The sequence below is a fragment of the Apteryx mantelli genome, chromosome 3, assembly GCF_036417845.1.
Source record: "Apteryx mantelli isolate bAptMan1 chromosome 3, bAptMan1.hap1, whole genome shotgun sequence".
NCBI classification, from domain to species: Eukaryota; Metazoa; Chordata; class Aves; order Apterygiformes; family Apterygidae; genus Apteryx; species Apteryx mantelli.
Genome location: NC_089980.1, coordinates 53,935,261 through 53,953,144, shown reverse-complemented (window position 1 = coordinate 53,953,144; position 17,884 = coordinate 53,935,261). Strand labels below are relative to the sequence as shown.

General features: G+C 36.3%; 1 protein-coding gene across 7 annotated transcripts in view; it reads right to left on the bottom strand.

Moving 5' to 3' along the window:
• AFDN (afadin, adherens junction formation factor) overlaps positions 1–17,884 on the bottom strand; it is a 138,966-nt gene that overhangs the window by 70,042 nt on the left and 51,040 nt on the right. For all 7 annotated transcript variants that reach the window (XM_067293374.1, XM_067293379.1, XM_067293380.1 and 4 more), the window contains exons 9-10: positions 10,545–10,639; positions 9,403–9,665 (exon numbers count right to left, since the gene is read on the bottom strand). In XM_067293374.1, coding sequence (XP_067149475.1) covers positions 9,403–9,665; positions 10,545–10,639 — 358 coding nt within the window. The remainder of the gene's footprint in view (positions 1–9,402; positions 9,666–10,544; positions 10,640–17,884) is intronic.

Below are 17,884 nucleotides of genomic sequence, written 5' to 3'. Positions count from 1 at the left end.
CCTATGTGTGTTCTCTGAATTCAGAGGGAATTTAAAACATTAAAAAACAAAATAAAGCCAGGATGGAGCTCACAGATGACTCTATACATTTGCAATATACAAGTTGCCTCAGGATAATCCTGTAAAATAAAATACTCTTGTTGGAAGGTAAAAACATAGAAATTTAATGCATCTTCCGATAGATACAAATGCTCAGCTAGAATTCAACAAATATTAACAGTAAAAACATCAAGAGCTTCTGACTGGCTATAAAGGTTCACAAAGAAGTTTTGTTGATCTTTTCTGAGAGAGACAGGGACAGGAAAGTTGCATTTAAAACAGTAATTTAACTAATAAATCAACTTATTTCAGTGTAAGGCATTAAATCTTTGGCAACCTTAATAAAAACAATGCTGAAAAAAAGTCACTCAACATGCTCAGGAACTCTAACAATGGACTGCAGAGCAGAGCTGAGTTGCATTCAATTATTAGTATCCCAGAAAAGTTCAAGTTCTACTGTAATTTCACTAAAAGCATTTAAATGATCCCTTTACTGCAAAACACTGAAACATGAGAAATTAAATTCAGATCAAAGCACAATTTTCTGCTTTATTTCATGACTCATGTCTCTGAACTCTGTTTTCTGTCCAGTGAAAAATGAATCCACCTAAGGGTAAGAAGTCATACTAGAAACTTTACAACTTGAATTAGTCTGCTTTTCAACCTTGTACTGCATTTACCTTACCTTTTACCCATTTATCATAGCAGTTCATCTTAATTTAAAAGCAGGTTAATACAGACAGCAATGCAATCCTTTATTTTTTTGTAAGATGAGAAAAAAGTTTTTTCACAGAATCACAGAAGTGCTGAGGTTGAGAGGTACCTCTGGAGATCATGTAGTCCTGCTCAAAGCAGGATCAACTACTGCAGGTTGCCCAGGACCATAAAGTTTTTTCTTAGGTTTCAGTGAAATTTCCTGTATGTCAGTTTGTGCCCACTGCCTCTTGCCATTTCACTGCAAAACAGTGAGCAGAGTCTGGCTCTGCCTTCCATACTCCCTCCCACTAGGTATTCATACATGTTGATAATGTTCCCCCTGAGCCTTCTCTTCTCAAGGCTAAACAATCCCAGCTCTCTCTCCAATCACTCCTATCATATTTACTTGTTTTTATCAGAACTAAGACATTGGACTCTAGAGAAGAACAGAATCATACAAAAGTCTAAGTAGAAAGGGACCTCTACAGTTCATCTGGTCCAATCTTCTGTTGAAAGCAGGGCCTTAGGTTAGGTTATCCAGGGCCTTCCTCAAACCAACTCTTTGAATATCTCCAATGAGGGAGATTCCAGCACTTCTCCAGGGTACATATTTCAAAGTTCGCTTGGTCTCAAGGTAAAGAATTGTCGTCTCTTATACCCAAATTTCCTTTGAAGCAACTTGTACTCATTGCTTCTTCTCCTGTCACTCAGTGCCCTTGCAATGAGAACACCCCGATCTTCTCTATAACTAATTTTTAGGTATTGAAAGATTGTGAAAGATTCGCCCTAAGCTCTCCTTTTTCTAGGCTGAAAAAAAATCCCAACCCCTTCAAACCTTTCTTTATATGTTAACAAGTTCTTTGACCCTCTAACCACCTTAGTTGAGATGTCCCTCCACTGGACTCTCATCATTTTTTCAATCTCTCTCTTGAACTGGGGTGACTGCAACTGGACACAATATTCCAGGTGTGGCCTAAAGTAGAGTGAAATAAACACATCCTTTGATCTGTTGGCTATACTCTGATGCAGTCCATTCAATGCCTTCACTGCTGCCAGGACATATTGTTGACTCAAGTTTAGCTTGCTGTCCACCAGGGCCCCCGGAGTCCTTTTTGGAAGAACTACACTCCTGCCAGACAGACGCCAGCCTATCCTGCTACTTGGAATTTTTCCATCTCATGTCCTGGACTTCACTTTTATCTTTGTTAAATACCACGCAATTCTTGTTGGCCCAACCTTCCAGCCTTTCAAGGTCCCTCTGAACAGTGGCTCTTCTTTCCGGCTTATCTACTTCTACGCTGAGTTTGGCATCATCCACAAACTTGGTGAAGGAGCATTCAATCCGGTCATCCAGACTGTTTATAAAGATATTGAGTAATATTGGATCCAATATTGACCTTGAGAAACTCGACTCCTGACCAGCTGCCAGGTCAACTTTAAGCCATTAACCACCACTCTGAGCTTGGCAGTTTACCCAGTTTTCCACCCATCTTATGGTCCAATTACCCAGTCCATACCTTAGCAGCTTATCAACAAGGATGTTCTGGAATACTGTGTCAACGTCTTGCTAAAATCAGGTGGATGATGTCCATAGCTCTCCCCTCATTCACCAAGCAAGTTGTTTCATCACAGAATCCAGTCAGTTAGTCAAGCATGATTCATTTTTGGTAAAGCCACTCCAGCTTTTCTCAATCATTTCCTTGTCCTTCACACGCCTAGAAATAGCTCCCACGAGGAGTTGTTCCATAATTTTCCCAGGGACCAAAATAAAGCTGACTGGTCTGCAGTTTTCTGGATATTCCTTTTTGCCCTTTCTCTAGATGGGTGTGGTATTTGCACCTTTTCCAGTCATTCTGAACTTCCCCTGATCTCCATGACCTTTCAAAGATGAGAGCTGCTTTGCAATGATGTCAGCCAACTCTTGGCATCCTTGGATGCATCCCATCAGATCCCATAGACTTTTATATGTCCAGTTTGTACAGACGCCACCTAACTCAAGCATCCTCTACTATTGGTAGTCTGCTTCTGCTTCACTGTTGCTACTTGGCATTTATTCTAAAGTAAAATGTATATGCATACACAAAACCTAAGAATATACTTAGAGGTTGTCTTCCTCTTATAAAGACCTCTGAAAAGGAGAAAAACCTAGATAGTATTTTACAAGCGTAATGAAAGTTCATCTCTCTTCACAGAATCACAGAATGATTGAGGTTGGAAAGGACCTTTCAAAATCATCTAGTCCAACTCCCCCTGCTCAAGCAGAGTCACCTAGAGCAGGCTGCACAGGACCCAGAAAGATGGCTTCTGAATATATCCAAGGATGGAGACTCAACAACTCTCTCAGCAACCTGTGCCAGTGCTCAGTCACAGTAAAAAAAGGCTTTTTTTCCCCCTTATGTTCAGATGGAAGCCCATTGGCCTTCTTTGCCACAAGGCCATATTGCTGTTTTTTGGGTTTTTTTGGTTTTTTTTTAAATATATACATATACACCTATGCGCACACACACAAATAGGTATCTAGTATCACATGTGATACATTACGTGGGACACAAACACAGTGTCAGACTTCTATCCAACCTTGCATATGGGAAAGGGTCTCTCTTTTCCCAACTTCTATTTACGATGGGAAGTAGAAATGATTTTTGAGGCAGTGCTAACACTAAAAGACATTTTCTAAGGAGGAGTTGGGTCCTTTTCGGAAGAAGTAACACAAACTGAATTTGAGAGAATATATGGAGATCAAACAGCTGGAAAAAGGTATATCAGCTGGAGACAGTGTTTTCCGCCTTGACTTTGGAAGCAAACTGAATATGCAGGGTGTGAAAGTGGCATTCTGCCCTTGAAAAAAGGGCCTATCTATGGGTAAAATAGGATAATGCTTATCTGCCTGATAACAGCCACTATATCATAAAAGCAAAATCAAGGAGCAGGTGTTAACACATACATAACACTCGTGCAAGACAGAAAACACAGAGGTAGCTGAAATTTTTGCTCACAAGAGCTGCCAATAACACTACAGAAATGGGAACAACCCAGCTATTTTCCTCTCCGGAGTCGGTCACATCACCATGCTAATGACAAATGAAGACCAAATTTCAAGAAACTGTATTCTTGTAATTAAAGGCATTTCATATGAATGTGCCTGACCACAAATCAACAATAGTCTAACAAACTATCAACTTGACCTTACAGAAAGAGAACTATACATAACAATATTTAAACAAAAGAAAACATTTTTAATAACCTGAACTCCATGCTTTGGTTATTAATCCTGAGTTTTACTAGGGTAAGATCTCAAAGGAAATCTTATTTTCCATGGAGAAAGACAGGTAGTTCAAAATATTTTAATTCACTGCTAATCTATCAGAAAATGTATCAATTTTTTTCCTCATTATTAGAAGTTAAGGATTAGAGCTTGCCTACCTGCTATCCTGTCTGTGGTAATCTTGTTGCTGTTCTATTCTAATCATCGGCTTCACCATTCCTCTTTCAGCTGTGCTGGATGCTGATGATGTTCTGTCACCATCAAGCCTGCTGATGCTCTAATTCAAAACAGTAGGACAGGTGCTTAGCAGGGAAACACCACATTAGCCAATATTTGTGTTTGGCACTATTAGAATGAAGTGTCAATTTGAGGCTAGGGAAAGGGTTGGGATAAGCAGAAAAAAAGCACACAACAGAATACAGCAACTCAGTGGATGTTGTCACCACAATGAAACATCCAAGAGCACACTTGCAATGCAAAATATCACAATGGGCAGAGAGAAGCGGCTATTTCTTAAATGTTGCCAAAAATGCGTCTTGAAAATTCTAAATGTCTTTATTTAAAAGTTGCGTGGCTATCAATATAAAATAAGAATTAGATGCCTCTGAAGTTTTCATTATCAAAGTTAAACATATTAACAAATTTAAAACTGGCTAAGCTACCCTACCCTGGTTCAGCAATAGTTCCAAGTGTTTACACTATTTATCTATGCCATAATTTATCCTGTTCTTATGTAAAGTCTCCTATGATAGACAGGACATAACTTTCTAAAACAAGAAAGGGCAATTCAAACCATGCCAATCTTTATGTACAAGTTCGTTTATTTTCTTTAGTCTCACAGGCTCCTTAAGAGCAAGCTGGTGATTTATGCTTTTCAGTTGCATATCAGAAACACGCTGCTTTAAGCAACAAAATTTACAGCAGTTATTTTTCAGTGAAAACAGTAGAAAATAAAGTATCAATAAAATACAAAATACTTCCACATTTCTTAAGAAATTTCTAGGACTAAATAATTTGCTTTGACAGAAGAAAACATACTGAAGTGTGGCTCAAAACAGGAATTTGAACAAATCATTATCTTAGTACTGGCATGCCAATCTATGAATCACTTTTCATCAGTAGGTCTCAAGGGAACTTTAATGAAAGTTATTGTTACCCCTTTTTCCAAAGCAAACTCATAAAAAGCAACCATTAGTGAACCAGTGATCTAATCAGTGATTCAACAAGATGTCATGCAGATTCTCAAACTACACAGCTCAAAAAAGTTAATTTTCCCAAGCTTCCCTAGGTCCAGTAAAAGTATTTTTCTAGTGAATTTGAAAAGAATATGGGGCACACTATACAATATAATAATGTCAGTAACTCCAGTTCTGAATAATTTTGAGGAATCTTAATAGTTTATATAGTTTTTAAATATATCTATCTTTAATTTTGTCTGTGCCATGTACATGTCCAGGACATGACTAACATCTGATTCTGATTTTCCCTCCCTTCTTTATAGCTTTGTTAGTGGCAATGCTTTCTGGCATCTTGGATGCCTGCTTTATCCCTGATAGTTTAATGGTTTTTTCCCCCCGAATGTCATGAAAGAAAAGCCTGAGTATTGTTAATAACAACACTGCCATAACAGTATCACAATGTTTCTTTTCAATTATTTAAATCTGATAACAGCAGCAATAAAAGGAAATGCATTTCTGGGAAGATTACTACATTTCAGACTGCTGAAATAATTCATTCTCTCATTTCATCCGAGGCATGTGATCATACCACTAAAAGGCATTAACCATTGTGTCAATTTACTCATCTTCTTTGCTCTTGGAAAATGTAACTCTGATGTAGAGTCTACTAGCAGAAACACAGTGCAGGAAGAAAGCAAGAACAAAAAGATTACTACTTCGTAAAATGTTTATAATTATGATTGCAGAGACAATTTGTTTAGTGAATGTGTTTACAGGAGCTCTATTGACATCAGTAGTCACGTCCACTAAATTTTAAAAGCCTAGTTAAAGTTAAAACTTGAACACATTCAGATTTTATAGAATAAATTGAATGTTTTATTTAACAAATGACAACAGTCACACACTACGTGTATGGCATATTGATGTATCATTTTTACTATGCATCTCTATCTGCATGTAAGCTTCCTTTGATTAACCAGTTTCTCCTAAAACTTTATTCCAAGTCCAAGCAGTTTTCCTTTCTAAAAGGAAAGTTATTATATTTTTGGCAGGAATGCATGCCAAATGCTAACAGAAACTTGCACAAAATAGTCTTCGGGAAGAAAAAGATGCACACAATATCCAAGCCCACAAAACTAAATAGATGGGGAGAATGATGAACTGGCAGCACTTTACCAAATACTACCAATGCTGTAATTTTGACCTAGGTTAAGCATGTCCTCTAACTTTTATAATTTATTCCTAATTTAGCCATAATATAATACCTTGCTTGTTGGCAATGCTGTTCCACTGTGAACATCTCCCTCCAGATCAAATGTGGTTTCCTGAACAGCTCTAAAAGCAAAACAACATTTGAAGTACTTTTTAGAAATCATATAGTTAAACAAGGAACTGAGTAGCTAAAATTAGTAAACTGCAATTCAGAGGCCTACCATGACTCTCTCGTTAATGTTTACTTTTTAAACCACTGTATCAATTCTTTTTATATAAAGACTACAGATATTTAGCCAGATCATTTCCTTTGGCAAAACTGATTCTTAGTTTCACTGTTTTCAACTGAGTAAGTGAGAATAGATAAAACCACTAAAATAGATCCATGATATTTTCACTGCAGCGAACTTGCTTTAAGTTTTTACTCAGGTCTTCAATACTAAATGCACATCCACTGTATCAACTTAAATCATTCATAAATCAAACTAATGCATTCTATTATCTGTTTATTCTGATGAATAAAGATTTTAAAAATATTTGATCACTCAAGCTGCAATATCCCTCACCAGAGACATTGCTATTCACGTAAAGCTCTGCAATAAGCTTTGCAGTTGACTATATAAACCCAGAAATGCATCTGCTAATTGATCTGCAGGCTAGATGTAAAGGGAGCTAGAGGTTTAAGCAGAAGTATCACATCACCAGCCTGAACTGAGATTTATTCCACAAATGCAAGCAAAACATGCACATGGATTTTTAAGAAATCTTTTCCTCTACCAATTGAAGAGAGTTAAACAAAATACAAGCCTTCACAAGATTTGTATTACACTTATCACTACAGGAATCAATATATTTTCCCTTTTCATTTTAAAACATAAAAAACCCTCTAATTCTTACTAATGGGATGATCACTCATGAGAATGGCATCCCACTTTCTATTTTGGGCGAGAAACTAGCATAAAACCCACTAGTAAGAGTGAGGCCTACAACCAGTGAACAGCTGAGGAGAAAATAAGGGGTTGAAGCCACATGAAAGTTAGGGGTCAGGGATGAGACACCCAGTGAAATGCAAGCTTACATGTGCTGTATATCCCATTACAGATAAGCAGTGTATGTTCAGAAGTATTCCAATAGGTACTATAACGACAAGTGATCACAAGTCACAGAATTTCTTGGATGGAAGCACTGCCACGAAATCACAGTGACGTTCTGACTTTTTGGTAATACAAACGTCCCCCTACACCAGTTATACATACTTTGACTTGTAGATACCTGAAAGCAAGTCTACTAGGAGGCCAAGGAAAAACAGAGGGTTTCTGCACAATAAATTTCAGCCTATCAGTCCCCAGACTTTCAAATCTAAAAATCACAAGTCTAAAGCTGCTGAGGTAAAGAATAAAACTGCACATTGTTCATAAGTATTTCACTCAAACTGCACCACAAATCTAGCAATTATAATAAGCACATTAATCATTACCAGGATGGAGGAACTTGGCAGGGGCAGGGAAGAGAAGAGGGAGGAGTGGCAGGAGAATCTCTTAGCACAAGAAAAATCACTTGTGTGTTTTTAAAGCTTACAACAGTAATGTATGGTGTTACAATTTTAACTAAAAAAGTCACCTTCGCCGAGTCCTGTTACTTTTTGGTTATTTGTATAAAACCTCATCTCATAACTAAGAAGGTTAAAATTCTTCTGCGCCGGTATGATCACAGACATATATAGATTTGTGGCTAGCAAAATTTTAGTTATGTCTGAGGCCAAAAACTGCCTTCCCATGGCAAAGAGAAAGGAAATCATTGGACATCTTGGGACCCTGCCTTTAAAAAATATTCTAAGTCTCACAGTCCATACTAATGGACATGCTCCTTTTGCACACTTGGTACATTCAACACCCTTTAAGTATTGGTTGTAAGTATTACCTTCCTTCCAAAAACTCAGTGCAGTTTTTTTTGTTGCAAGAAACACATGCAAACAGCCTATGTCCAGTAGAAAGAATGACTGATCTTTTATCCTTAACAAAGAACAGGAGAAACATCTTTTCTGAAATTCTCTGTTTTACAACAAACAGTGTACTTTCAGGTTAAAATAAAGTCAAGAAAAAAAAAAACCCATAGTTTAAAATATCCAAGTTAACTCAGCAAATTAGCCAGAAGAGACTCCTTTTCTGGGTGTCTTTCATTCATCTCCAAGCCAAAATAAATAAATAAATAAATTTATTTATTTTTATTTTTTATTTTTTTAAACATAGCATGCTATGACAGTAGTTTCATTTGGACCCAGACAGGACGGAATAAAAAGCATCACATCTTCCATGGTATAGAGTCCAATTTTAAGCTTATGTTTCTCCTGAATATGTCCATAGACACTGAACAGGACACCTGAGCCCATATAAGTCACTAAAAATATAAACAATATTTTTATTATATATCTATCACAAAAGCATGACTATACAGAGAAAAAACAGGATGGACTTCTGGACTGTTAGTCCTTGAAACACAGAAACTAGAAGATAAGTAATCACACTGCAACAATGATTGCTATACTTAAACGTTTAGTACCCTATTTTGACAGTAAAAAAATCTGTATTCACCCTCACTTCATTTCTGAATATCTCTAGGGAAACTTTGAAAGTTACTATCTAGAGGAAAAATGAAAACGAGGCTCCCCAAAAACATTTAGCAAAGTCTTTATTTTTCCTGGAGGTTGTATGAATGACTATGAAATCACATTAAAATAATGGCTTTTGATTGTTTTCAACACAGCAAAGAGCTTCAGAAAAACACATCTGAATACTTAATAATGCAATGGACACTTGCTAATCCTAAAAAAAATCACAAGGTGGAGCTCAAGTATTAAAATAGTTATTATATATTTAACACTTAAAAGTAGTTACTCAGAACTCATTTAAAACCATGCTCTAATCATAGGCCCCTTATAATGTTCTCCTCTATTATTTTTTCCAAGGCTCTACTCTTCACCACAATTAGAAGATAAGAAGTTATCATACTCACCCAGTTTTGTGTCTTGGACCTTTGACCATAAGACCTGCATCAACAGGTCTTTTAGAAATAATATGGTCCTGAGTGGGATCCACAAACTTAAATACATGAGATGATCCAAACTGAACCTTCATGCCACTTTGCAGCATAGTTGTTTCCGAAATCCGCTGACCTTCCACATAAGTTTCAGCATCAATGCTTCTTGGGGTTACAGTAACAACTCCATCCATATTAGTGAGGTCACAATGATGAGGCTGAATCCCTGGACCAAATAACTGGAAATAAAAATAATTAATGCAGAACAAACTGAATTATATTGCTTCAGAAGCAAAACAAACAAACAAACAAAAAAACCCAAAAGATCAAGTCACAGCTTACCATATTTACAGACTAGCAATATAATTTTGCCTGCTTATAAATTTAACACAGAAGTAAGGTACTTAAATCAGTCAAGTTTCATTTCAACTTTCCATCTAACACAGACAATTAAAACATACATTTAACTAAAACATGCAGCAAAAATCCAATAATGAAGAATTTTTCACTTTTGGCTGTAAGTACGCTGTTTGTAACTATGTTTTCTTCCACTTGCTGTTTCAACATTACAACTTAAAATGCAAATATTTACAAGTCAAGACTGCACTGATACGGACCTAGGATGGTATAAAAGTCTCCTTGGAATGAACTTCATGCGACTTTGCTCTAGCTTTTCCACATTTAGGAAATCCTACCTCACTCAAAGGGGTTGAGAGGCTAAAGGCTCAGATAACAGTAAGCAGTTGGGATCATACTGATATATATCATTAGAACAATCCAGTGAGGAAAAAGAATATCCCATTTTAAATAATGAAATCTTCACTTTCCTCTTAAAGCAAGACAGAGGAAATAAAATAAATTAAAGTTCTGACCAAGAAACAAGACAAGAAAATAAACAAGAAATTGCAGCAATGTTTTGTCCTTCTAGCTTTGAAGGATAACTTATCTGCTCTTCATTAATATGAACATTATAGGTAAGTTTGAGATCACTGCTAAAAGAAGTTAAATGATTCAAGATCCACAGAATATTTAACTAGTTTCCACAATTGCACATGACACACTGAAGACCAGATCAGGTCTTTCATTTGAGTCCGCTTCCCTGGCCCCCCTACCCATACCTGAATGGAATTGTCATCAAATTTTTCAGTTCCAACTTCAGTGACACTTAGTTGTAGACGATAGAGCTTTGGCTTATCTCTGGAGTCAGAACCATCTGTAGAGCAAACAAATATTCATTTGCAAGTTATTAAAGCTCAGATACTCACACAATAATTCTACACAATTGAAGCTTTGTTCAAAGCAGCAATATTAACCAAAACATAACTTTGAGTGAGATTCTTTCAGGTTTGTGGAAAACACTGAAAAGTTTTTCATCATTGTGTAAAAACATGGAAAGTAAAGATGGCCCATACAACAGAGTGGCTGTTTTCTGCAACTGCAAAGAACAAAGTAATCAAGGATTACTACCCTGAATAGACTTCAGAAACATTTCTGTATTTATTTAGTAGTTCAAGCAATACAAAGTCTTAGAGATTAACAAAAATTATGTATATCAATATGGGTATAAATGATTTAGGAAATAAGATACCTACGTATCATTATAATAAAAGTATTTATAGATTTTTTCATCTCCATCACACTACTGTTACTAAAAGCATGGATTATCAACAATATCTATTATCAAATGGCCAACATTCCATACTCTTTCCCATTCACCAGGTATTATAATAGGCAGATATTAAAAGAGAACCTTCGAAAAATTGTTCCCAAGACAGCTTTAGTCTTGGTATACAAGACTAACACTTCTGGCCTTATCTTTATAGCCCCTATGACCCACATTTTCATCTTGCAGAAAATGAGGTCAGAGATAAAGAGTATTCTAGTAGTTTGTCCTCTTCCTCCCCCAGAAGTATATATTCTCCAAATAAAATAACATGTAGTGAAATACACAGGAGACAACACAAGATTTAGCTGCTATCTTCACCAGCTAACACAGATGAGTTTTAGCATGCATATGAATCCTCCCCACTTCCCAGAAAATACTAAAGCTTTTAATACTACTACATACTAAACTAATACCTTCAACTTCTGACTTCTCTCCAATTTCTTCTCCAAAAGGAGAATGTAAAAAGGGAGGTTAAAAGACTAAAAATATCTTGTCTGGGAACATGAAGAATAGTTTCAGGTCATCCCCCAAAAGCACTCGAGAATATTAGTAAAGTCATGGCATATACAGTGATATTCTCTTCAGTGGGATATTAGTTACCTTCGAATTTTAAATTAAAGTCAATAAATGCAGAAACTACATAAACCCACAGTGAACTGTAGGCTCCCAGCATTACTATGATGACTCATTTATTAAAGTCAGAATTCATGCCATTTGAACTTTAACATTTCACTTTCTTCATCCCTGAAGTACTCTGTCAGTCCTTCAATGAACAGTATTTAAACAAATTAAGGCCAATAGCACACAGAAGACTTAACAGCTGAGAATTACACATTGACTAAAAATAGCAGACACAAATGAAAAAAAGGCAACAGTACAAAAGAGCAGAAAATATAGAGTGAATGGCGGGGGGGGAATAGGGGTAATGTATCAGTGAAGAATGATACCGCTAGAATTCTAAATGATATAGACATAGAAAAAAAGTATTATGTATGCTTCTAGTAATAAGCTTTTTCTTGGGGGTCTGTGGTGGTATTTGGACTGCTTCCATTTCCTCAGCCCTGGGAGTACAAGACTCCCCACCATAAAACATCACCCTCCAAAATGTCCTAGGAGCCGAACTGTTTTGTATGGGACTTGAAACACTTGCTGTAAATGCGTCACCAGGCAAAGGGATGAGTTAGTGCAGTAATTTGCCATCAGGGCCTCACCAACATCAGTGTGAAAAGAAATGAGAGTTAGTAACACCATATATCTGGGAATGAGGAATGGGGAGTAATGAGAAAAAGCAGAGCACAGCAAGACCACGAGCCTGAGACAGAGACAGCCCACAGATTAGTATGACATATACCAAAACGAAGTGCTGATACTACAGTAATGTCAAGTTACAGAACATATTTAGAATCTATGTCATAACAGCAGTACAGCACCCATGACAAAAAAGCATCTAACATGAGAGCACTCAGCCCTCTAAACATTGTTCAGATTACAGGGATAAGTTTTTTCCCCTTGAGCTCCCACTGTTTGATTCTGGAGACATCCACCTAATATCACTGTATAATAAGCTTGATAAGTGTTAACAGTATCTTCAGCAAGTGCAAATTAAATTGTGTGTCGTTTTTTGATACTTCACTATGCTAATCACAAATTATATGATTGCAACCTCAACATGACCAAATGCAGGCATGTAATATGGTACTGAATACATTTAGCTGCTTAATCCCACTTCTCTGAATCATTACTACATCTCCCCACAATTTACATGTCAAAACCTAAAGTAGCTTTGAATTATTATTTTTTTTAATCTGTAAATCAAGCATTTTCTCCTATTCACATCCCAGTTTTACCAAACTCATACACAGAAAATACAAGATTCAATTTGGAAGCAAGGGCAAATGCACACAAAAATATGCCACTGAAGCTGAAATTCTTACAAGTCAGAACCAGTTATCTAGAGCTTTTGTTCTTATTTTCTTATGATACTCCTTCCTGAGTCTTTTATACACAGATTAGAGGCTAAGCTTTTTTGTGGAGAGATTTCTCCCCATACTAAACACACTTCCCCCTGCTATGATTCTTCATTTTTGACATCTTAAAAAGAAAAAAACTTCAAAATATTCCCATATATTTCTGAAATATTCGGTAAAATATATGATAAAGTATGATAGGTGTTCATTTGGGATGACTTCTGGATCTCATTCCTGAGTTCACCACTTGTGAATAAGTCGATCAGTATCACGTTCTTACTAATAAAACTTTATCTCCTACAGCCATATGTCTTCAATATGTACATCGTGTAAAATACACATTTTCACATAAGAAATATCTGCAGTATCACAATGTTTCTATTGAGACAAATTAAGATGGCTTTGTTTCTCTGGATGGCCAATCCAACAACAACAATTTATTTTAAAACTAGAGCACTAGATATATACACACTTTTTACAGAAAAATGAGAAAAACTCAAGGGTTACTGTAAGTTACTTGGAGCACATATGTAACTATCCATCAATAAAAGCTAATTTCTACTGTAAAAGATATATTAGTCTTGAGGACAATTACTACAAGCTCTATAAAGGACAAAAGGTCTTTGAGAAAGTGCAATTTTACTCTAGGGGAGGTAAGGGATGCAGAAGGGAAGGAAGGCTGCATTATACTACAATATTAAGCCTTTTATTTCATGATTTTCCACAGCTGGAAGCTCATCTAAATGTTGTTTAGAATGCATTGCTCAACTCATTGCAGTATGCTACAGATTCTGTCCTATCTATGGCAAAGTCCAGGCTCCTCACAGAATGAAAGCTGAAGAAGGTTGTTCCTGGTTTTAATAAGCCACCAAACTTCAGAACTTCTGGTGGTTCAGAAAGGAGGTACAAATGACTTAAGGTCATGTTACTTAAGGTCCAGGATTTGTGGGGGGAAAAAAGGAATAATACACTTAGGGGTTTTAATCTGTCAAGACAAAAATTTTATTTTAATTCAAAAATTTGAAAAGGTGAAAAGTTCTTGGAAAGATAGGCATTAATAAACAATACAGAGAAAGTGTCAAAAGGCATAAAGAAATTTTATACAAACTTGTCCATCATTTTATATGCATGCACATACAAACACATGGCATGGAGGAAAGATGCCTGCATTCCATTTATGACCTCCATGACTGAACAACATCAGCAGAGCTAAACAGAGCTAAATTTGTGCGTGTGTGCCTAGATGATTCAGAAGACTAAGTTAGTATCACATATTTTAAACTGAATTATCTACCTGGAAAAGGTTTTCCAGTAACATCATATGGAGGTTCAAACAATCCTTTTCCGCTTTGCATTTGAAATGTTTCACCAGTTATTTTCAACCATGAGACAAGTACACTTACACTGATACATACACGCACATATCTGTATATGCTGCCTATAGCACCTTGAAAACTTACATTTTAAGACACAGTCAATAATCATAAAGGAGACCTCATCACCTGAGACAAGGCAAGGAACAATGATTTAGGAAGATTTTTTTTTAGCATTATGAAACACATACTACACAGTGAAGACAGATAGACAGATGCACAGTACATTACTACTCACACATAGTCACAGTTGCATGTGTAAAAACTGAGAAGTCTGGTGTTCTATTACTCTCCTTGCTAAAAATACCATATGAACAAGTTTCATAATTGTTTTATGCAGTTATTATTCAACATTCATACTTTAAATAGTAGCGTTATAAAAAACTTGTACAGTGAATAGATATGAACAATCACTGCTCATTACATTCAAAGTCTGTATATTGAAAACAACAAATTTCATGCACAAGCTGCTAAGCTCTAAGAGTTTAGACAGTAAGTTTAAAAGATTGGTTTGGCAAGTTTGAGATATGCTGTGGAAGCTGTAAGATAAAAGTCAGCCATTAAATTTCAGGCAAGATGAGCATCTCTAGCAAGAAGAGCTAACAGTATAAACATTTTTGGTAAAGGAAGAGTCGGTGGGGACTGTGACAGACAACTGACAACTAAGCCCCTTCAAACTAATGTGGAAAAAAGAGTTACCATGTACAATACTGCATTTCTGTTCTCATAGCGAAGGTCAGCTGGGGAAACAGCTCTGGCAAAGGCTCTCAAACATCTCCAACTTTTTGTAAATCATCTTTTTTGGTGGTTATACCTGCATGTTCTCAGCATCTCCCATTGCTGTCAATTCTACAGGTTCAGGGTTGCTTTCTTTAGGGGGGAGGCAGGGAGAAAGGCTTTCAACTTTGTTCTTGTTTGTTCATTTTAAATCCATTATGATTTTTATTTCAGGCTTGTGTGATAAATCCCAGAGCCTCACATCTAAAAACAGCTTCTTGTCATTTTTCTGAGCCTTTTAATATTATGATTCTAAATGTCAATCTGTTATTTGTGAATAATTGAAGTTAATAATATCCTTGAACTCACCGGCACCATACTCACAGATAACCTAGACAGTATCAGCAACTAAAGAGAGATGCGACAGCACTTTTAGTCTATCCATTCTATTTTTGTTACTATCAGACTTCTCTCACTTTATCAGTACATTTACATGACTTTGAAGAGAAAGAGACACTTGCTAACTGCCATATTTACAGCCACATGCTACTGAAGTGCATCTTTTACTGTATTGTGCAGAACCCAGATCTTCAGTCTACAAAACAGTCATACAACCAGCAAGATAAGTAGCTGTGGGGAAGTCAAAAGATGTGATATACTTCCAGTAACAAAATTACTAAGTTTATGCAATTGCACAGGGTATGAAACTGAAGTCTGCCAGATTCCTCTGGCAGAACACAAACAGCCAATGCTTTGACATGAAGTACATTTCTACAGGTGTTATAGCTCTCATAAATAAAAATATTCTGAAATGCACTGTTCTGAAGAAACAGTCTGGACTTTAGTATACTAAAACCTACTTTTCACAGTTTGGAATAAGATTTAAGAAATTGTAAATATTTTTTTCTTCCAATGAGATACAGCTTAAATTTCAAGGTTTCTACCTAACAGTCAGGTTTTCCTGCAGAAGAAATCTATGCTTATTAGTTCAGCACATACTACAAAACTTTTCTGCTCTCTAGAATAACGATCTTAATGAAATGGAAGTCTGAATTCAAAGTCGTGAATGCTGCAGGTAGAAGTTTTAAAAGAATTCTTTAACCCCCATGTTGTATTCCACAGCCATGAATAGATGAGCAACACTGACAGACACAGTACTTTTACAGCAGTCTAGGAAATAAAATGAGGAAACACATGCTAAAATAGTTAAAAAGAAAAAAAAAAAAATCTATTTTGGTAGACATTTCATATTTATAATTCCTAATATAAGAAGAAAGTGGCTTTTATTCCTTTCTATTTAGTAAAAACAGGATGTACCTGCACATAACGTAAAACTATGAGGAGAGTCAAAGTTTCATAATGACTTGTAGGTTGTTATTAATTTCAAATACTACAGTTAAAACTTAACGACACTCTACTGTGACCATCTGATGTAGCTAAATCTTTGATCTACACTCTTGCTGGCAGACAACACCACGATACAAGTAGAAATGTTAAAGAATGCAATGGAACGCCACAGAGAAGAAAATGAGGTTACTTTTCCAGTGATTCAAAAACTTTCAAAAAACAAAAATCATTGATTTCATCCACCACATCAAACACTGAAAAGCATAGTTAAGTTCTACACCATTTACCCAATTCACTTTTTAACCTGTGCATTCTGCAAGCAGATGGAACAAAGAATTTTTTTTTTTTCTACCACTATATTGTTTGTAGATCACCCTATGGAAGTTTAGTTAGTAGTCTTAGCTGGAAGGTTTAGCTCTTTGGATGGTAGCACATTCATGATCTATTTGATGTTTGTTCACAGAGTATTTAAATTGCAGCTGACAAGACAGATTGCTTCACAGAAGCAGTTCCTTGAAAAAAGATGATAAGCAAGATAGCCTTTCATTTGTCAAAAAGAAACAAAAGACAGCCAGCGATGTTTTTAGTGACTAGTGAGAGAACTATTAAAATACAGTGTTACCTTCATAAGCGTGATAGTTGTAGTAGGCAAAGTGATTCCTTCTCCCTGGGGTTAGAAACACATGCAGAGGACCCAGGTGAAGGCAGCACCAGCAGGACAGATACCATGCAGAACATGCGGAAGAGGGCAGGAAAAGAAAAGACAGGAAAGGGTGAAACTGTATCCAGAAAATACTTGTTCAATTTATAAGGATGCAGTGCATTTAACTCTTTCAACTTCAGAAACTGCATAGTATATAAAGACATCAGTGCTACAAAGCTAGTGGATGGAACAATTCATATTACTGTTTAGAAAAGCGACAACAAGCTGTTAGAAGAAAAACACGAACAATAGGTCAGTTCCACAGGCAATGTGCAAGGGCTTATTACACAGCCCTGCCACCTGTGTCATTTCAGATCGTTTTTCCTTTCTCAGTTAATGGGATGTCTTGCTCCACTGCCCAGACACAGTGCTTTAATACCAAAGCAACCAGGCTCCATGAAGAGTAAGAGTTTGGAGAAGGAAAAAAAATAAAAATTGAAAGTACTATTAAAAAAACCCTCAAACATTCACATGCAAATCTAACTTCCAGCTCTAAAACAGAATACAATATATTTGATACAGTCTGCATACTGCTGTTTTCATCTGGCAATTTTTAAGCTATTTAACTATAATCAGAACAGCAAACAAAAGGTTAAATTCAAAGTTTTCAATACCAGTTTCCAACCTTGCCTCTTGAAAGGTAAACAACCAGATTCTGAATCCTAAACCACTTGTCTGGAACCCT